Source organism: Serinus canaria, chromosome 14 (assembly GCF_022539315.1).
Source record: "Serinus canaria isolate serCan28SL12 chromosome 14, serCan2020, whole genome shotgun sequence".
NCBI lineage: Eukaryota > Metazoa > Chordata > Aves > Passeriformes > Fringillidae > Serinus > Serinus canaria.
In genome coordinates, this window is record NC_066328.1 from 14,619,607 (window position 1) to 14,640,408 (window position 20,802).

At 52.3% G+C, this 20,802-nt stretch overlaps 1 protein-coding gene and 1 long non-coding RNA gene across 4 annotated transcripts in view; one reads left to right on the forward strand and one right to left on the reverse strand.

The window, feature by feature from the left end:
- LMF1 (lipase maturation factor 1) overlaps nt 1–20,802 on the forward strand; it is a 137,576-nt gene that overhangs the window by 49,369 nt on the left and 67,405 nt on the right. For both annotated transcript variants that reach the window (XM_018915784.3, XM_050979908.1), the window contains one exon: nt 3,667–3,732. In XM_018915784.3, the coding sequence (XP_018771329.2) occupies nt 3,667–3,732 (66 nt within the window). The remainder of the gene's footprint in view (nt 1–3,666; nt 3,733–20,802) is intronic.
- LOC127060143 (uncharacterized) lies at nt 2,643–3,039 on the reverse strand. Of its 2 annotated transcripts, none has more exons than XR_007778793.1 (3): nt 3,020–3,039; nt 2,773–2,809; nt 2,643–2,735 (listed from the first exon to the last, which is right to left on the reverse strand). It is a non-coding gene; the product is annotated as an uncharacterized LOC127060143 (long non-coding RNA). The 2 variants fall into 2 exon arrangements; XR_007778792.1 differs by lacking the exon at nt 3,020–3,039 and adding an exon at nt 2,884–2,903.

Here is a 20,802-nt window from a genome sequence, read left to right on the forward strand (position 1 = left end):
TTCCTCCTTGACACTCACTCCAGGGAAAAAAAGAAAAAAAGGAAAAAAAAAGAGGAGAAAAAGAAAAAAAAAAAAAAAAAAGCCGTGGAAAATCTGACATCTGCATTGTGGAGAAAAATCAATAGATAGGGAGGAATATAATTATCCCCCACTCCTGAAGGAATTTTTCAGATATTTTTTGGAACAGTGACTCATATGGGCTTAGGGCTTGAATGACATTTTAATTATTCTGGCTTCTTTTTGCTTTGAATCACCCAAGTACAGCAGGCTGGAAGGGGCACAGTTGGGCACAGCCAGCCCAGGGAGATGAAAGGGCAGGATTTGGTGGTGGAGCTGAGCTCTTCCCTCCCCTCAGGTGGGGGCTGGATCCCCCCTGGATCTCTGGTGGATCCCCCTGGATTCTGTGAATATGGGAACTCTTCCCCTTCTTTGGGAATGTTTTCTTCCATGTTCCAGAGCAGGGCTGGTGTGGGGGCAAAGTGATTAAAGCCAGGAATTTTATTATCCACCAATAAAGTAAATCTTAAAAAAAAAAAAAAATCCTAAATGTAATTTTCCTGGCCCTGTGAGGAATGCTGCTGGATTTAATTCCCCTAAATTAATTAGTGGGGTTTGGAGTTTGGGGTTTTCCAGGTTTTCCAGGTCCAAGCAGGTGCTGCATCTCCATCCTGCCCCGGGCTCCTCGGCCCTGCCCTGCAGGGAGCAAACCTGGCAGGGGAGGAGGAATTGAGCCCATATTTCATTCTGGAGCCTAATTCAATCCAGGGGCAACATTTTCTGCTCCTCCTGCTGTAAATCCCTGTGACAGGGACCTCAAGTTTCCCCTTCCCAGGCCAGGAGCTCTCATTATCCCGAGGAGTGCCAGCAGTGCCCGACCCCATGTCCCTGCAGCCAGCAGTGGGAATTTAATCATCCTGGATTCAGAGCGAGGCCACAGAGGTGAAAGGGCCTCTGCTGGTTCACTTGGCCACCTGGTTGCTTGCCTTGGGCTCAGATTTAATTTGTGTTCCTGAAAACTTCCCGATTTCCGGCAGCCCCCGGGATGGGCAGAGCTGCCGTGGGGTGCCTGGTGCTCAGAGATCTTTTCCAGCCTCGGCAGCTCCAGGATTCTGGGATTCTCCTTCTCCTTTCCTGCCTCTTCTCAGCAGAGCTGAAGCCTCAGCACACAGAGATTTTTCTGTGCACGGTTCTTGGTCCAAATCCTTGGGAAAACTGGAAAACTCAGGTGCCAGTGTGGGAGTGAAGTGGCCTCGAAGACAGCTCAGGGTGAAGCTGACTTGAAACCCCTTAATGATGAGAGTGGGAGGTTTTTTATGCTGCAAAACATCTTTGATAGGAAGACTTTGCTGTTTGAAAGCTTTCTAGTAAACAAAAAGGGATGAACTGCCTGCGTGAGTCATTGCAGGGAAAATCAGGATTTTAGAGCGCTGCTTTTCCCCATCCTCGTTTTAATTGGAGTTTTAATTATCCCTGCTGGATAATAGAGCTTGATAACAGCCCTGGCAAGGGAGGAGGGAAGGTCATCAAGATAACTGTCCTGTTGTAATATTCCAGCATTCCTGCACAGAGCTTCCTCAGTGTGTGCTGGCCCTGGCAGGGCTGGAGCTGCAGCACATCCTGGGAGATGCTATCACCAGATCCTGTAATTTTAGAAAAGCTTGGAGGGCAGGACAGCCTGGGGAGGGGAGCATGGAGTGGCTGCTGACAGTGAGGGTGTCTTGTCCCTGCTCCAGAGGGACGGAGGGGATGTGCTGAGCAAATCCCTGGAGACAAAACTGCTTTGCCATCCCTGAAATCCTGGGTGATGTCGCCTTGCATCCCTTTTCTGCCAGGCAGGAGTTCATAAACTGCTCTGCCCTGTGCTCTCAGCTGTCAGACAGATACACAGCCCTGGGAACTGCATGTTCCTGGATATTTCCAAGGTCTGGACAGTTCTGGAGGGTCTTTAACCGGAATTTTGAGTTTCTTTTGAGCTGCAAACGTGTTAAACTTTATTTAATGCTGCAAGTGAAGATTTGTTTTAGCGTGAGCAGGGAGGTTGGAGCAGAGAGCCACTGTGGTCCCTTCCAACCTGTTCCAGTTCTGGGAATTTAGATGGAATTCATAAGTGCTGGAGTCTCCTCCCCTGAGCTCAGATTTTAACCCTGGAAGGTCACTGATCCCTTCCCTGCTGCAAATGCCAGGAAGCCTCAGGATGCTCCCTGAAACTCCCGGGGTTTTTCTCCTGAGGAAGGCAGGGCCATCACAATCAGGGCCATGTCAGAGGTGGGCAAATACCCCCTAATTGTATGCAGATGACAGAGCTGCCTCAGCCTTTTGACTAGTGAAGCTTTCCTCAATTTGGGATATTGTGATCCTAATCAGGGACCTCTCCCGGACATCAAAGCCGGCCTTGATTGCTCGGCTTCCTGCTCCAGCCCATCCCTGCCCAGGTGTCCTTCCTGCTCTGGCCGACTGATTCCTTTCTGCTCTTCATCTCTGAGGCAAAGAAATTCAATCCCAATATTGCTGCCAGCCCTGGAATGGGCCCAGTGGTTTGGAAATGTCCCCTCTCCTTGTTCTGAGTCCCAGGGCAGGGGATGGATACCTGCTGGCCCAGCCCCTCACCTGAGGTGGGGCAGAGCTGTCAGCAGTGCAGCCAGCTGTGTTGGGGGCTGGCAGCTTCCTTCCCCTGCCCTGCTTTTGTTCCTCTAATGATTTTAATTGCACCTCTGTGACCAGCTCCGTGTCCCCACCTGGCTCCCTGTCCCTGTCCCTGCTCCGTGTCCCCACCTGGCTCTGTGTCCCTGTCCCTGCTCCGTGTCCCCACCTGGCTCCGTGTCCCTGTCCCTGCTCCGTGTCCCCACCTGGCTCCCTGTCCCTGTCCCTGCTCCGTGTCCCCACCTGGCTCCCTGTCCCTGCTCCGTGTCCCCACCTGGCTCCGTGTCCCTGTCCCTGCTCCGTGTCCCCACCTGGCTCTGTGTCCCTGTCCCTGCTCCGTGTCCCCACCTGGCTCCCTGTCCCTGCTCCGTGTCCCCACCTGGCTCCCTGTCCCTGCTCCGTGTCCCCACCTGGCTCTGTGTCCCTGTCCCTGCTCCGTGTCCCCACCTGGCTCTGTGTCCCTGTCCCTGCTCCGTGTCCCCACCTGGCTCCCTGTCCCTGTCCCTGCTCCGTGTCCCCACCTGGCTCCCTGTCCCTGTCCCTGCTCCATGTCCCCATGCCCAGCTCTGTGGCTCTGCTCCCTTTTCCACAGGCAGCAGAGGTGGCTTTGCCCGAGGGAAGCAGTTGGGTTTGGGTGTTAAAATTGTGAATCTTGCTGGGTTTTGTCTCTTATCCCAGGGACAGAGCCTGGTTTTTCCTATTGCTGCTTCCCAGGGATGCTGGAAGTGATGCCAGGAGCCCTGGGCTGCTCAGACCTGAGCAAAGGCTCAGCTGTGGCTGAGGCTTCTTCCTGGAAGGGGAATTTGGCATATTCCACCAGGATTTATGTTGGATTTTCAGTAACCAGGCAGTGGAATGAGTCAGATCCATTGTGTTCCCTTGGGAACAGCAACTGGACCCGGGCTGTGGATGTGCCGTGGGTCTCATTCAACCCCTGCAGTTTAACCACAGAAGTTGGCACCTTGAGACACAGAACAAAGTAAAATAAAATAATTGTGACAGTATTTTTGCCCTTTTTTCCCTCAGGGGCTGATTAAAATCCGAGGAGATCGCTGCTGGAGAGAATTAACTTGCATGGATTATCACTACGAGGTGAGTGAAGAGCACACAAAAACTCATTTCTCTTGTCTGCTTTTCTTTGTAAAATAATTTCCCCCAACCTTTCCTCTCCTGCCAGGCAGCTCTCCATGTTTTCCCTTTTCATCCCAGCCTCTGGCACTCAGGCCATGTCCCTGTGCCAGCTGGGTGATGCTGTTTTTCCCAACCACAATCCTAAAAAACCAATTTCTCTCCTTCCCTCCCCTTCCCCATCGTGGATCCAGGAGCAAACCTGAGATTTTCTGAGAACTTCCACTGTAAATCTGCTGCAGGGCAGGGAAAGGAGAAAAGTGAAAGGAGAAAAGAGAAAGGAGGTTTTTGTGGTGCTGTTCCTGCTTACACCCCCAAAAAGTGGCCACTTGACAGAATCAGAGCATCCCTGTGCTCTCCAGCATGCAGAGCAGATCCTTGGCAGTTCAGTGGGTTTATCTTTTTGACATCTGTTGCAGTGATTATGTTGCATTTTGATTATAAACTGGGGGGTTTTGCTGGCTCTGGGCTCTTCTCCTCTCTGGTTCCAGAGGCAAAATTGGCTCCCCTTCTCTCCTCACCTCTAGTTTTGTATTTGAGTTTTATATAAATGGTGGTAGAAAGGAAAATGCTGCATCCAGTGATGTTCCCAGGGTGAGAAGCTCTGGGTTGGTGAAGGGAATGTCCTGAAGGAATATTCCCTTCCCTGGATTCACCTCACAGCCACTGCAAGTTGTCATGTCTCTGCCCTGCAATCTGTGGGCTCAGCCTGGAGAAAAGGGGGATCAGGAGGAATTTCTGGCTCTGCACAGCTCCTGCCAGGAGGGGACAGCCAGGGGGGTCGGGCTGTGCTCCCAGGGAACAGGGACAGGAGCAGAGGGAACGGCCTCAGGCTGGGCCAGGGCAGGTTTAGATTGGATATTTATGGAAAATCCCTTCCCTAAAAGGGTGGTGAGGCACTGGAAGGGCTGCCCAGGGCAGTGGTGGAGTCCCCATCCCTGGAGGTGACCCAAACCCACCTGGATGTGGCACTTGAGGACATGGTGATGAACATGGCTGGTGTTGCTGTTGTTGATGATCTCAGAGGGCTTTTCCAACTTTAACAATTCCATGACTTTGTGAAATAAGATTTTGCAGGTCCAAAAAGCTCCTGTTTGCCTTCTCAGCTTTAAATCTCCTTTTCTGTGTCACTCTCGTTTACTTTCACTGGGGTTTCCCCTCACTGTGGGGCTGGGCCTGTCCAAAAGCTGCTGCTCCTTGGCTCTCACACAGCACCAAGGATCCAGCTCCATCCCCAGCAAAACCTGGGATGAAAAACCCCTTCAGTGCTGTCGTTCTGATCCTGAGCACGGGGGTGGCTGCAGTAAATTTCCCCTTTTCCAGGCACCTGGCAGCACTTGGGGAAAATGCAGCTCTGAGCCAGCCCTGGCCGGCTCCAGCGCTGACCCCAGCCCACAACAATCAGCCCCAATAATCCCAAATCAATCCCAGCATCAGTCCTGGAGCCCAGAGGGATAATTGAGACCATTCCTGTAGATCCATAAGGCAGGATCCCCAGCCTGGGCCAGTAATTGGGACCAGGGGCAGGGGGCAGATCTCCTTATCAATATCAATTATTTTAATCCCCACAAAAGAGGCTGCGAGAAAAGGAAAATGAAAGAGGCCAAACTTTGTCCACCAGCAATAATGGAACAGAAATACCTAAAGGCTGGGATTCACCTGCTGATTCCAGCCAGAGGGAGGGAGAAAAGGGGGCAGCTGAAGAGGGAGGGAGGGAGGTGGGAATGTGCTCGTAATTAGGATGATAAAAGTGGGGATTGGAGCAGGCCAGGGATGGATTTGGGCCAGATGGGTTGTGCTGAGATGTATGTTGGCCACCCCAGCTCTCCTGCTCCAGCACGAGCTGCATCCAAGATCTACACGGGCTCCTGTGCCAAGAGAATGAATGGAAACACATGGCCTCCATCCCTGCCTGCACTATTTATTTGTAGTAGGACCTGCAGCTCTGCCCGTGGAAAAGAACATTTCCACTTTGGTCAGGAGTTGTGGCTGGGACAGTCCAGTGGTGTTATGGTTAATTGGGTCCTTTTCCCTTCCTCCTTCCCTTCTGGTGTGCAGGGCTTCATCCCAGCCTTGCTGGGGCTCTCTGTGTCACTTGGAGAGGGGAATGGCATGCTTGGCACAGGATTTAGGGATTTTCCTACCAGCCTGACCCTCCTGGGTCCCTCAGGAGGAGATGGGCTCCAGGAATTCTGGGTTCTCTCTGTGGGAGAGAATTCAGGCTCTGCTGGAGCTGGAGGAGACTTTGCTGAGCACCAGGCACAGCTTTGGCACCTGGAAGCTGCCTGGGGATTAATGGTGCCCGTGGGTGCCTGGAGCCCCAAACTCTAATCCCAGCCTGGCAAGACACCACAAACAGGGAATTTCACCTCCTTCTCCCTGGATTTCTGTGCTCTCCAGGCCAGGGGCTCCAAGGTGAGCACGTGGGTTGCACCTGGAGTGGCTGTGGAATGGGATCCCAGTCCCTGTGGTGTCCTGGAGCTTCGTGTGTCCACATCACCTCATCCAGATGGACACACCTGGGTGGCACCTGGCAGGAGAAGTCCTGGAATCTGCCATCCATGGGTTTATGGATCCCTTTTTGGGATTGCTGCTGTCTCACTGTGGTCAGAGGGCTCTTTGCCCTGCAAGAAATGCCAGGAAAAGGGAGTTTTCCCTCACTGGGGGCTGTTCCTGGTGCTCTGGTCTGCTTGGCTTCAGGATTATTCAGATTTGTCTGCTGTGGACACCAGGCTTGACAGATCCACGAGCCAGGATTGCAGGCTGGAGCTGGAACTCTGCTTCCACTGGAGCCTCTGGCATGGATCCCACAGTGCCTGGGGCCTCCATCCCACCTGCCCAGGGAGGCAGAGGCAGCCTCAGGTCCCTGCCTGGGCAAGGGGGGACGTGGCTGAGCGTGTCCCCCTGTCCCTGCCTGCCCCTGGGATCATTCCCAGAGCCCAGCAGCTCTGGGAAAACCTGCCCTGGAAGGTTCTGAGCCACTCCAGGCCATTTCTGAGCTCCAGGACATCTCCCAGGTGGGCTGGAACAGCTTGGAGACACCAGGTCTGAGCCAGGACTGGGATGGGGATGGGGGAGCACCCACTCCCTCACCATTGCCTTCTCCAGGCTTTATCTGGGAGTGCAGCAGAGCAAATCCCCAGGCTGGAAAATCCCACAGCCCTGCAGAGCTCCCTGTGCCCAGATCTGCTGGCACGGAGCAGCTCTGGTGGCACAGGACACCAAAGATGGACATTTCTGACCCCAGCCACTCCAGAAGGAGCCTCTGGGTGCTGGTGGAGGTTTTGGCAGAGCAGTTCAGATAATCAGAGGGGTTTGGGGTGGGCAGGTCCTGCATGGTCTGGTCTCTCCTGTCCCAGCAGGGAGGTGCTCGGGGTGGGATGCAATCCACTGATGCATTTTTCCTGCTGGCTGCCAAACTGCTGCTGCTGCTGTTTAATTCCAGACAGATATCTTGGAAAATTCAGCCACCAACTGGTGGGAACAGCTGTGGGAGCAGCTGCTGGGGCAGGAGCCCTGCTGGGCACCGAATCCAGGCCGAGCTGCTGGACACAGCCATGGGTCCCTCCTGGGGGACCTCGCTGACCTGGCCGAGGAAAGAGGGACATGGAGGGGCTGAGGGAGCTGGGAAGGGGCTGGAGAATTCCTGAGGGAGCTGGGAAGGGGCTCAGCCTGGAGAAAAGGGGGATCAGGAGGAATTTCTGGCTCTGCACAGCTCCTGCCAGGAGGGGACAGCCAGGGGGGTCGGGCTGTGCTCACAGGGACAGGAGCAGAGGGAACGGCCTCAGGCTGGGCCAGGGCAGGTTTAGATTGGATATTTATGGAAAATCCCTTCCCTAAAAGGGTGGTGAGGCACTGGAAGGGCTGCCCAGGGCAGTGGTGGAGTCCCCATCCCTGGAGGTGACCAAAACCCACCTGGATGTGGCACTTGAGGACGTGGGCCAGTGGTGACTCTGGTGCTGCTGGGAATGGTTGGACTTGATTTCCTTAAAGACTTGATTTCCTTTTCCACCTGAATTGATTTTCTGAGGCAAAGGGATAAAGGGAAAGCAAAACTAAACCCTGCTCCTGGAGTAACAAATCTTTGGAACACAAGCCGTATGAAGAGCGACTGAGAGAGCTGGGGGTGTTCAGCCTGGAGAAAAGGAGACTCAGAGGTGACCTTATCACTCTCTTCACCTTCCTGAAGGGTGGCTGTGCTGAGCTGGGGTCGGTCTCTTTCTCCGGGCACCAACAGACAGAACAAGAGGTCACAGTCTCAAGCTGTGCCAAGGGAGATACAGGCTAGAATTAAGGAGAAAATTTTCACAGAAAGAGTGGTCAGATACTGGAATCATCTGCCCAGGGAGGTGGTGGAGTCACCATCCCTGGATGTGTTCAAAAAAAGACTGGATGTGGCACTTAGTGCCATGACCTCGTTGAACTGTTAGAACATGGGTTGGACTCGATGATCTTAAAGGTCCCTTCCAACCTAGAAATTCTGTGATTCTGTGATTCTGTGGTCAGAGCTAGAAGTGAGATCCAGGATTTGCTTCCCTGCAGGAGCTCGGGATGGGTTGGTCCCCACAAAGCAGCAAAGTCTGGAGGATTTCACTGCACTCTGCTGGATCCCAGCCCATTCCAGCTCCAAAAGTGTCCCTGCTGCTTTGCTCTGTCCCCAAGACCCTGCACAGCCCCAGAGGCCACTCCTGGCGGGACAGATTGTCCCTAATTGCGGTGGAAGTGCTGCTCCCGAGCAGAGGCTGCCAGGCAGAGCTCAGCCCCAGCTCCTGGAGCAGCTCTGGATGCAGCACAATGGCTTTTGTGGCTAATTAGGCCTTGCTGACTGATAGCTGTGCTGATAAGGGCGATAAGGAAGCTCAAACTGCTCCTTAACTGCCTCTTCATTCCTTTCCTCCCTCCTCTCCCCTGGATTAGAGCTCGTTAAGCTTTTCATCCAGCTTTTTCCGAGCCATTATGAAACGAAAAGTAAATAATATTTAGCAATCTGTTGGGATGAATCAGAAAATGAGCTGCTTTTATGAGCCCGGATGGCTCAGGGTGGGCTTCGTTCCAACAGTTTGCATGGCTGGAAGGGAAAATGTTCCTAGCAGGGAAAGCAGGTGCTCAGATTTCGTGCTGAAAATTCTAAAGTTGCAAATTCAGACGAGGGAAGTAGTGCGGAATTAAACAGAAAACAATAATTATTAAAGGAAGTCGCCGTGTGAATAATTTTGGGGATCTTTTTGTTGGTAACATTAATAATTACATTATAAAATATTTTTGGAGCATCCTAAGTTTACAGTGCTTGGACCTGTGCCAGGGCCTCAGCACCCTCTCAGGGAAGGATTCCTTCCTAAATTTGATTAAATGCAGAATAATTTGTGTCTCTGCCCCTTCCTTCATGCAGGGTGTGAACTTGGAGGCTTTTGCTGGTGGATTTTGCTGGTTCCAGCTCAGGGCTGTGTCTGAGTCTGGCACAAGAGGCAGCCTGGCTGTGGGGAGAGTTCCCAGATTTCCCCAAAAGGGATTTGAAGGGTTTGTGGAGGTGCAGCAGGGCTCAGGGTGAGCTGGACACGTGGCTGTGAGCTCAGGGCCCCTTCTGAGAACTGACCATGGGATTTGGGACCTGGAACAGGAGAACTCATCCTCTGGAAGCTGTTTCCATGAAAACAGGAGGGGGATGAGCTGTGCTCCATCTCTGCCCTCGTGGGACAGCTCTGTGCAGGAACCAGAGCTGCTGGTGATGAGTTCTGGGTAAGGAGGGAACAGTTCTGCCCCTGGGGGGCTGTAAATGCAGTTTATTTCCATTTTCTGGGGTAAAAACAAACTGCTCCTTGAGTCAAGGTACTGATACCAAAGGAGGAACACCCTGGTGCTCAGCTGGTTTATTTCTTTCCTTCCCATTTGGTCAGAAGTTTTGGGAACTGACCTTTCCAGAGGCAGAATTGCAAAACCACTTGTCTTTATTCCCATGTCTCCGAGGGCTGCTTTGGGGGGGTTGGAAGCTGAGGATTTGGGGCTCTCTGCTGGGTTTTGGGGAGTTCCACGAGGCTGGAGGAAGGGCCAAGGGCTGAGCTGGCCTGGGATCAAGGCAATAATGAGATCCATCGTAGGGTAAGTGCTTGGAGCAAGAATATTGGCAGATAAATGTCAGCAGGACATCAAAAGCTGATTAGGCTGTGTCTGGACTTTGTATGGGGCTCTGCAAGGAGACCTTGATCTCAGAGAACTTTCCAGATGAGTCCCAGCTCTCTGACATGGATTCAAGGGATCTGGGAGTGCAGTTTGCTGGCAAGGTCTGCTACTCCCAAGGCTGGGTTGGCTCTGCTCTTCTGAAGGTGCCCATCACTTGAAAAAGGAGGGAGCAAATGCTTTAGGAGTGGGATCTGGGCCTGGCTTGGAGGATCTGCCGTGCTGGGTTTGCCCAGGCTGGGTTTGCTGGCAGAGATTCAGGGATAGCTCTTCCAGCTGAGCCCTTCTGGGAAGGAGCCCTGGAAAATGAGGGCTGAGCTCTCCGAGCTCCCAGAACTGAAACCATCCTGGTGGAGCTGCAGTCTGAGGAGACAGAATGATAAATGCAGACAGTGATGCCCAGTTAGGCCAGGTTTAAAAAGTGGGAAGGAATTCCGGGGCTGGTGCCCTGAGAGGATGTGCTGGAAGGAAGGACGGGGGTGATTTACAGCGCTGGCCTGAGGCAGAACAAAAGCAGATTTCTGCAGGGATCTGGATGGGGGATGTTTTATTCCAAGCAGAGCAGGCAGGGAAGCAGCTTTGCAGAGGCAGGTCCTGGTGGGAGCAGGGCTCTGCTGGCAGGCAGGGCTGGAGCAGGATCTGCCTCGTGTCCCCCGAAGGTGGCACACGGGTGGGAGGGGGAGTCCCAACAGCCCCAAATCAGCATCAGCTCTGTGTCCAGGGGGACCAGGATCCTGGCAGGGAATTCAGGAGAAAGGGGGAGGAGTGTCTGGTCAGAGAATTATCAGAATAAAAGGTGGAGCTGCAAATCAGCATCAGAAAACAGCCCCAGCTTGTCTGGGTTGAGGAAGCCACGGAGGAGATGGGGTGGAGGCAGAGTGAGGGAGAAACTCCCAAAGGAGAATCCTGCAGGAACTTCTGCAGGGACTGCCAGGACACAGGGAATGGCTGCCCACTGCCAGAGGTAGATGGGGATTGGGAAGGAATTCCTGGCTGGGAGGGTGGGAGGGGCTGGGATGGAATTCCCTGAGAAGCTGTGGCTGCTCCTGGATTCTTGGAAGTGTCCCAGGCCAGGCTGGGGCAGCCTGGGACAGTGGAAGGTGTCCCTGCCATGGCAGGGGTGGCATTGGAGGAGCTTTAAGGTTCCTTCCAGCCCAAACCATTCCAGAATTCCAAGTAAATCCTAAGTTCCAGTGATGATCCCACCCAGACACGGCTTCCACGGGCAGTGGAGCACCAGGACTGGGGCAGGATTTCATTCCTCTCTTTGCTGCACTTCAGATCTGCTGTTCTCTCTGTGCTTCTTCACCCAAAGCATCTGTATTTGCTCAAAAACACCTCCTGGAGCAGGTGGGTGACACCTGCCCCTGGTTCCCTCAGCTTTCCACCATTCCCAGCAGTGCCAGGATGAAGCCGTGGAGGTTTCATGGACGTTTCCCCCCAGGGCTCTCAGTGTGCTGAGGGTTTGGGGTGTGGGAGCAGCAGCAGAGCTGTCAGTCACCCTGCACTGGGAATATGCCAATCCCCTTGCCAGCAGTAACACAATTCCTCTTCCTGGATTCTTTGCTGTTTTTCTTAGGGATTTGTTTTAAGCCTGGTGAAAGCTTCCTGTACACCTATTGGATTTCATCTCTTCCTCACACTCTCCCACTGTTCCCAACTCGTTTACAGACCACCCAGGACCCTCCTCACTTCCCTTAAATGTTCCCTTTTCCTCCCCCCTCCACGCATTTGGTCTGATTCAATCCTAATCAGATTAATCCTCACAGCAGCCCCTCCACCAGCCCCTCCTGTCCTCCCTGGGCTCCTCCAGGGGCAGGAATGTTGGATCCCATCACATCCCTGAGCTCCCAGGCCCGTGGGGAATAGTGCACTGCTCCTGGAACGTGCAGGGCCCAGGAGGTTTGGCAGCTCAGAAGATAACGCAGGCAAGGCTCTGGTAATTATTGAAATTGTGGATTTCTGAGCCTGTTAATGGGGTGTTTTAAGAAATGCACAGAGAGAAGGAAGGTGACAAATCTTGATGCTTTCTGGAAGGCAGGAACGAGAGGGGGAAGTGGCAGAAGAGCATTTTCCAGTCTGTAGAAGTAACATGGAATGGTTTGGGTTGGAAGGGACCTTAAAGCCCATTCAGTTCCAACCCCTTCCATCATCCCAGGGTGCTCCAGCCTGGCCTTGGACACTCCAGGGATCCAGGGGCAGCCACAGCTGCTCTGGGAATCTGGGATCTCCTCACCCTCTCAGGGAAGGGCTTTTCACCAGGTCTGGTTTCCCTCATGCTGTAGGGAACAGAAAGGCCCAGGGGCTCTTTGGGTGTTGTCAGCAGCTCCTTGATGTCTGCAGAGGGGTCTTGGTCCTCATCCTCCAGACCCTGCCCAGAGCCCTCATCCCAATGGATCCACCTCTGGATTCTCCCAGGGAGAACCTCTGGATCCTCCCAAAGAGAACCTCTGGATCCTCCCAAAGAGAACCTCTGGATCCTCCCAAAGAGAACCTCTGGATCCACCTCTGGATTCTCCCAGAGGTCAGAACTAATCCCACATTATTTACTGTGCCTCTCATCCTTCCTGGCACATTAAATGATCTCTTTCCTGGTCTCCTCCTCAGCAGGTGCAGTTGAAGGAGAGTTGTTTTTCCCATCCATTCCCACCTTTCTCAGTGTTTGTAGGGAATTTTCCCCCGTTCCAGGCCCCTTGCCTCAGTTCTGCTGGAGGAGCTGCATTCCCAGTGATGGGTGGGGGTGCACATCCCTCCTTTTCCTCTTCCAGTCTCTTTTTGGGATTTTCTTTTGGGAATAAATGTAATGACCCATCCCAGTTCTCTGGGTACCATTCCTGGCACAGGTTCCAGAGCAGCTGTGGCTGCCCCATCCCTGGAAGTGTCCGAGGTCAGGCTGGGCTTGGAACAGCTTGGCACAGTGGAAGGTGTTGGGGGTGGAACTGGATGGGTTTAAGGCCCCTTCCAGCCCAGACCATTCCATGATGTTATTTTTTGTCATGCACCAAAGGTTTTAAGCTCAGCTGGAATTTTTATTCCCCCAGAATCAAACAGGAGCTGGCCAGGAGAAAATCCCACTATGGGCAGAACTTTAAAAATAGCTGAGCCCTTCCCTTTATCTGCATGGCTCCAGTTTCCAGGTGGTTTCTGCCAGACAATTCCCATGTTTCTCCATAGAATTCCCTGTGGTTTCAGCCTCTCCCTGGTGGACACAGATTGACTGGAAGTGCAGATCACAGGTTGTGCCACTGCAGTGATCAGCTCAGATGGCCCGAGCCAATTCCCAGGCCCGTTTCCCTCCTTCCCAGAGATCAGGAAGAATTCCACAGATTTCTCCAGTTTTTTTTCCATCTTCTGAGTACTCCAGCTCTCACAGCAAGCCCTTGTAGCTCTGGAAAAGGAGCAATCCAGGGTTGGGGGTGCAGGAACGAGTTAATTTGAAGTCTGTGCCGTGGTGTTTTGCTCCAAAGTCGTGTGCGCCAAACTGACCTTTAATCTTGGAATATAAATCACTTTCCAGTCCTATTATTTCTAAAATCCTACAGGCTTGCGAATACACAAAAGAAGCCTTTGTCTCTTATTAATTTAATTTATAGGTTAAAGTTTCAAATCAGTGGCAAGCACAAGCTGATTTACTGTGCACTGCAGGAATTGCTGTTCTGGGAAGCGCAGCCATTGCTCCGCTGCCTCCGAACGGGGATGTGTAATTAGGAGCTTCTGTAATTAGATAGAATGTCAGATCATTTGCTGATCGTTTTTGGAATGCATTCTCCAGAAAGGATGGGAGGGGATCTCAGGGTGGATTAGCTCTTTCAAGCCTAAAAACTCCCCAGATCAGTAAAATCGTGTGTGTGGAGCCATCCTGGATGATGTCATTTGTGCTGCAACAAAACCCAGCCACTCTGGGGATAAAATTCACATAAAAGCAGGAGGGAGCCTCTTCCCACCAGTTTAAAATAGGACACCCTTTCCTGATTGTTTTGGTTTTTGGTGGTTTTTTTTTTTAATTTGGAATCTCTAATTATTTTGAATCTATGAAATCCCTGTGTGGGGTCACATTGGTTTCTCTTCCCAGCCTTAGGAATATTCCCATTTTCAGACCCTTTTCTTCCACTTCCTGGGATTTCTAGCTATGGAATTTTATAAGCAAGTTTTCCAGTTTGCCTCCTAATAGCTCAAGACAAAGAAATTAAACTTTTCCCTAGCCCTGCTGTCATTCCCCATTCCAGGGGAAAATCTTTGACTCCTCCAAGCTCTCTCCAGAGGCTTTTCCCTCTTGACCAATTTACACGGAAAATAGGGATTGTGACTGGCTGCCCTTGCCAAGATCATGGAAACATCTGTATTAAAAATGGCATTTCTCTTCCTCCTGCCCAGGAATTCACTGATCTGTGTTTTCCAAGGATCAGATCCTTCCTGTTCCTTCTCAGTCTCAGGGGAAGGGCTTTTCTGGCCTCAGCATAACCAGGACCTGTGGCAGGATCGTGTCCAGTTAGCTCAGGACGAGATTGGAGCACGGGCTGGGCAGGGTCTGCAGTCCATCCATGGATTTGTGGGTTCTGGGATGAGGTGAGGGAGTGCCCACCTTTCCCCAGAGCTGCCCTGGGCCCTGCTGGGGTTTCCATTCAGCTGCTGAGGACAGGGAATTAAAGTTTGGTGGGGCAAGCAAGAATTAAAGCTTGGTGGGACTTGGTGGGAGCAGGATTCCTTATCCCAGAGCCAGTGAGTTCCATGAACTCCCCTTCCCTGAGAAAGGAGAGCTCCTGGGGTCCTGCTGCTGGTTCTGCTTTTCTCCCAGGGCAATATTCCACACTGCTGGGGAGTTGGGACCAAAACCCCTTCTCCACCCCTCTTCTCCCTCAGGAATATCTCTGCTTTTATAACCTGAGGGTGTCAGGCCACCCCTGCTCATGCAGAGGAGAGAGTGGGGAGTCCTCAGCCAGCAACTGCTGGAGCCCCTAAAGGTCACACTGAGGTCACCCCAAAGCTTCTCCTCTCCAGGTGAACATTCCCAGATCTCCTAGCAGAGCTGCTCCATCCCTCTGATCATCCTGGAGCCTCCTCTGCACTGGCTCCAGCAGCTCCAGGTCCTTCCCCGTGCAGGTGGGGTCTCACCTGAGCAGGGCAGAGGGGTAAAACCCCCTCCCTGATCAGGGTCACCTGCTGAAGGAGCAGCAGTGTCCCCATGGGGGTGGCCCTGCTCCCTGAGGGTGGGATCCCTCAGGGCTGGTAAATCCTCAGGGCAGGAATTGCCACGAGCAGCCCACAGTGGAAATCATGGGATGTGTTATCCTTGGCCCCCAGGCAAAGAGGGGAATATTTTAATTCCAGGAGTTCATTACAATTTGAGCAGCCCGTGGGAGCTTGGCAGGTGATGTGAGACCCCGTCCTGCTCTGATCTCAGCTGAGGGATTGGGAACAGCAGCACAGATGTGGGAATCCAACAGCAGCAGGAACGGCCTGGGAATGTTCCTGGGCTCTTTGTGTTGCTCTTTAATGATTTTTAGTGTAGGTGCCACACTTTTAAGTTGCTAAAAATCATCACAAAGGGTTTTTCCAGCAGCTCCAGCAGGAGTTCCCCGTGGGCAGGGGGCAGGGTGGATCCTGAGCTCTCCAGGTGCCTTCCCCCCCTCTCCCCCAGCACTTGTGTTGGTAAACAGAGCTGAGGGACACTTCCCTCCCTTTGAGCAGTGAACCTGAACTCCCTGAGTGCACAGGGCAGCTCCAGGAGCTCTCTGCTGTGCCAGGAGAAGGGGAAGGGTAATTCAGGCTCAGCCATCAAAGGCAGGACTCAGAGCCAGTCAAACCTGACTTTCCTCATTAAACTTTGGGTTTGTGCTGCAGACAGGAACTGGATTTGGGACTTCAGAGATTAAAGTTCAGGTGCTGGTGCCTCTCCAGACTCCTGCACCCCACAGGCAGGGACACCTTCCCCTGTTCCAGGTGCTCCAAGCCCTGTCCAGCCTGGCCCTGGGCACTGCCAGGGATCCAGGGGCAGCCCCAGCTGCTCTGGGCACCTGTGCCAGGGCCTGCCCACCCTCCCAGCCAGGAATTCCTGCCCAATATCCCATCCAGCCCTGCCCTCTGGAAATCTAAACCCATTTATCCCTGGCTTTGCCCTGTTTGGTGTCTGTATTTGTATCCTGTAGGAATTTTTGGGTCTCTCTCTCCTTCCAAGCTGGAAGAGCTGGAGTGACCAGGGGAGAGGGATTTCCTTCCCTCCTGTTTCTCCCGTTTGTCCTCCAGGGGTGAATCCAGGTGTCCTGTCCTGTGCTCCTGCCAGGCTGCAGCATCTCCCTCCCAGAGCCCTTTTTGGGGCAAGAATCCAGGATTTTAGTGGGATTGCCTCACCATCAGCATGGAGTGGGTTTAACTGCCGGTCAGGACGTTCCTGACTTCTCCTGGCTGGCTGATGTTTCCTCTCCCTCAGGATTTATCTGTCACACTGGGCTGGGGGTTTCTGGGGGAACCTTCTGGAACTCCTGGCTGTTCCTCTGGCGCTGTGGTTCCATTTGCACCCTGGAGTGAAGGAGAAGTTCCCTTTAGGATAGGACAGGGTGGGTGCCCACTCTCCTCTGTGGAGGAACAGAGGGCTGCCCGTGCCATGGATAAAGGCTGGGAGGTGATGCTGCAGACAGGGGAATTTTGGGGAGCATTTCAGGATCCATTTCAGGTTTTAGGGGTGTGTGAACAGCAATAAGAACATTGCAATAGAACAGCACACAGAGTCTGCTGAAATGCTGGAAATGCAGGGATAAAGGGGATGGTAAATCCCAGGAATCTGGCTGCAGTGGGTTTGCAGGGAGCCAGTGGGGTCAGGGGGGCACTGCTGCCCTGGGGCTGTGCCAGGGCCTGGGAGCAGCTCTGCCCCTGCCCCAGAGCCTGCATGGATTCTCCACTTCCCTGGAATCTCTCACTGCTGATCTCCACTCACATCTCTGCACCAGACTCAGGATTTTCTTGTGCTGCTGTTAAATGTGGTGACCAAAACAGGGTGAAATCCCTTTGGTTTTTAATTTAAATTTAATCATTTAGCCAGATCCTCATGGAGAACTTTGGGTTTGCCTTTCCCTGAGTTGTCCCAGGAGCTGCTTGGCACATCCAGGAGTCTTTTATTGCATTTTTGGCCCCACTCCCTGCAATGATGGAGCCAATCCCTGTGGTTTTTGTGGCAGGAGAGCCCTTTGTAGGGTGTGCTGTGACATTCCCAGACTAAACCCCTGTTTATCCATACTCTGAAGTATTTCCCTGGAGATTTCTGGTCCACCTCCTATTTTAGGGCCTGCTGGAGATTCCAGGCAGGAATTTTTGTAGTGGATGAAAAGATTTAAGTTTGTTTCTCCTGCTGTAACAGAAGAGGTGCCTTTGATCCCAAAAAACAGAATTGATTTTTTTAGATCTCCTCCTTCTCTTGCTCTGGTCCTTCCTTCATCCTTGGATCTCGTTGCCACTTCCCAAGTCCTGATTTCCTGAGGATGATCCCCACTTTTCCAGCTGGCAGATTGGAGCCCAAGGTGATGCCAGACCTTGGGTTTCTGTCCTGCAGTTTGTGCCATGGCTTGGGAAAGGGGAATAAGGAAAATCAAATCCCAGGAGCTGGGTTTGGGTGTGGAACCAGGAGTTTCCACGATGCCTGATGTGGTCATGAAGGTTCCAGCCCGTGGGAATATTGGATTTTTATCCAAATACTCGTTTTTTAGCCAAAATTTGCTCTCCTAAAAGCATCTTGGGAAGAATTCCTTGCTGGGAATTTTCTTCATCTCAGTCCTGAGCATGCCCTGGGTATGTCAGAGATCCAGGTGCCAGTGGGCAGTAATTAACTCATCAATTAATATTCCACATTTTAAATGGGTTTGTGGCTTTGGAGAGCCCAAAACCATTAAAAATTAGAAACCACCCAGAGCTCCTGGATTCCTGATTTTTGTCATTGTAACCCATTAGAAAAACTTGCTGCAGGATTTGCTTTACCTGTTGAAAGAATTTATTGTAGAAGATATTGAGAGCTTTGTCCTGCTTGGTTCACAGATTTCATGGGATAAATCACATCCATGTTCCAGGACCACGGATGTGGGGCTGTGACAGCAGCTGGTTTTGATAAACTCCAAAATGTCCCTCTCGAGTAAAAGAAACACAGATTTCACCAGGCAATTCCACACCGGCCTTTGCATTCCCTTCCCTTCCCTCCAAGCTCGAATTTGATTTTATTGCCTGAGATTTAGCAGAAATTTAATACTTTATCTCCCTGTGAACCATCCCTCCCAGGCCCAGCATTCCTCTGGATGGATTTGGGGTTCCAGGCACGGCTGATGTTTTGCCAAATTGAAGTTGCTCCGTGCCCGAGTTTCAGGATGGTTTAAACTTTTGAAGTTTGCCCAAAAATGTGCTTTATGTTGAGTTGTCTGGCAGGAGAGGCCTCTCCTTCTCCATTTTTCGTTTAAAGCAGCTTTTGGAGAGCCCAAAAACATCAGGAGTTGCTCCTCTCCCCAAATTCCAGGCTGGGCTTACAGCAGGATCTGCTCATTCCTTGGGGATCCAAGGCTTATCTTGATGGGAGTAAAGGAATTCTGAGGCTCTTTGTGGTTCCCAGCTGAGCACTCCCTCTGCTCCACAGTGGGGTTGGGTATTCCCCCTTTTCCAGGGGCAGGAATTCCATCTGCAGCTCTGGTGTCATGAGCCCTCCCGTGTGGCAGAGCTGTGACAGTCCAGGACAGGATTTTTATGGATGCTGGAGCACAAAATCTGAGGGTGGTGGGGTTAAAACCAAATCTATGCTGCTGGAGAGGGAAAACCTGGCCCAGCTGGGAGGGGACAGGGCTTGGAGGGGGTGTGGGGTGGCTGAAACCCCAGGAATGCTGAGGTGCCAGTGGCAGCGTGGTGGGACAAGGATGTTGATGTGGGATGAGGAGGAGGAGGATGCAGAGCTGGAGGAACCAGGAATTTCAGCTGTCTTGGCTTTGGCACGGTGTGTCCCCAAGGGAGAGAGGGCTGGAAGGTGTTGGGGCTGTCAGAGCCTTCAGGAGCTCCTCCTGGGTGGGACCAGATCCCACAGGATCCTTGATCCTTGGCTACCTGGAACAGAGGCTGGAAGGAGTAAAGGAATGAAGCAGGGAATTTTTAAAAGGCCTCAAAGGATACACCTTGGGCAGTGCAAGGGCCTGGCTGTGGCTACACCCAGCATGGACAATGGGTCAGGAGTTCTCACACTTTGATCAGTTTTGGTCCATTTCCATACTGGGGTTCTTTGTCCAGTTCCAGCTCAGGTTCTGCAGTCCCACCCTCCCAGACTGCTCTCCTCCATTCCCTGCTGTTTGCATTCAGCTAGAGCTGCAGCGGTGTCCTTGGTTCTGGGGCTGGAAAAGGATTGTTCTGTGTGCCTGAGCTGTGGGGAGAACTTGCTGAGACTTTTATGGAGTTCAGAGTTATGTCCCAGTGCAGGGAATTCCCAGGAATCTGGGAAGTGGGAGAGCTCAGACTGAAGGCATCAGAGCTGCTCCTGCAGAGCCCCTGGCTTAGGCTGGCTCTGGGAGAGCCATCCCAGCCCTGGAGCATCCCAAACCCTCCCTCTGGGACAAGGAAAGGCCTCTGCTGGCTTTTGTGGAGCTAAACCAGGGATTTGTGGAAAACTGGCAGCTTCTTTGGAGGCTTTTGTGTTGGGTTTCTCCTTGGAAAGATCTTCTGGATTGCAGAAGTTGGTTTGTGAGAGGCAAACTCTGCTCTGGCAGCTGTCAAACCATGAATTCATTTTGTTTTATCCAACATGCTTCATCCTGCTCTTTTAGCCACCACCCCATGGAGTTCCCCCCTGGATGTAAAAGCTGTGGACACGAACTCTTGCCTTTAGGGTTTATTTCCAGCCCCAGGGTGCTCAGGGAATGTCCTTTGTTCCTTTCAATTAAAAGGGGGCCGTTCCTGTGGCAGGCCCTGCCGTGGGAGGTTTGGGGTGGGTGGAAGAATGTCCCCATTATTCCCTGGCCCTCGTGGCTGCTCTGTGTCCTCTGCAGGGACAGGAGGAGGAGGAGGGAGCAAGGCCTTCACCCCAAAGTTACCGAGGTGGTGTCACATTTTTGAGGAGTTGGCTCTGCTGTGGCAGTCCCCCAATCCCCACGGGCAGGCTGGCAGCAGCTCTGGCCCTGGTGGGTTTGGTGAATTATTTTCATGTGGAAATCTCTGTTGGGGTGTAGAAACAACAGCTTTTCCCTTTCCAGTTAAAAAAAGAAACAAGCCACAGTGTTGTTTATTCCTGTGGTTTTTGTCCAGGAACTCCGGGCATCTCCTGCCCAAACGCAGCGGCTGAGGCAGCAAATCTTTTGTAATAAAACAGGATTTTTTCTGCTTTGTTATCTGAATTAATTCCATTTTTAGCGCTTTTCCATTTTCCACTTGCATTTCCGTTGCCTGGAGGATTTGGATGGATATTCCAGTGGAAAGTGTCCGTGCCTGTGGAGGGGGTTGGAATGGCATGGATGAGCTTTAACCATGGTTTGTGTGATGTCCTGTGGCTGGCACAGGGATGATCCGATTAGGGACGAGTGCTGGGACTCCCAGAGGCAGGACAAGCCTTTCCACGTGGGGTGAGCTGGCAGGAAAGCCATTGTAAAGCCGTTGTAAAGCCGTTGTAAAGCCATTGTAAAGCCATTAGAGGTGTCACGCTTCTTATCTGCTTTTTGTTTATTAAAAAAAAAAAAAGGAAAAAAGGAAAAAAGGAAAAAAAAAGAGGCTACAAATAAAGCTGTGTCACGAGATCCCCCTGGTAATTGAGGGGCCGAAATTAATTAGCCATGGTGAATGTTCTGCATGGCTCCCTCTCCCTCGGAAGAAGGAGCCCTTTGTGCATCCCAGCCCAAGGCAGGAGCTGCACATGGA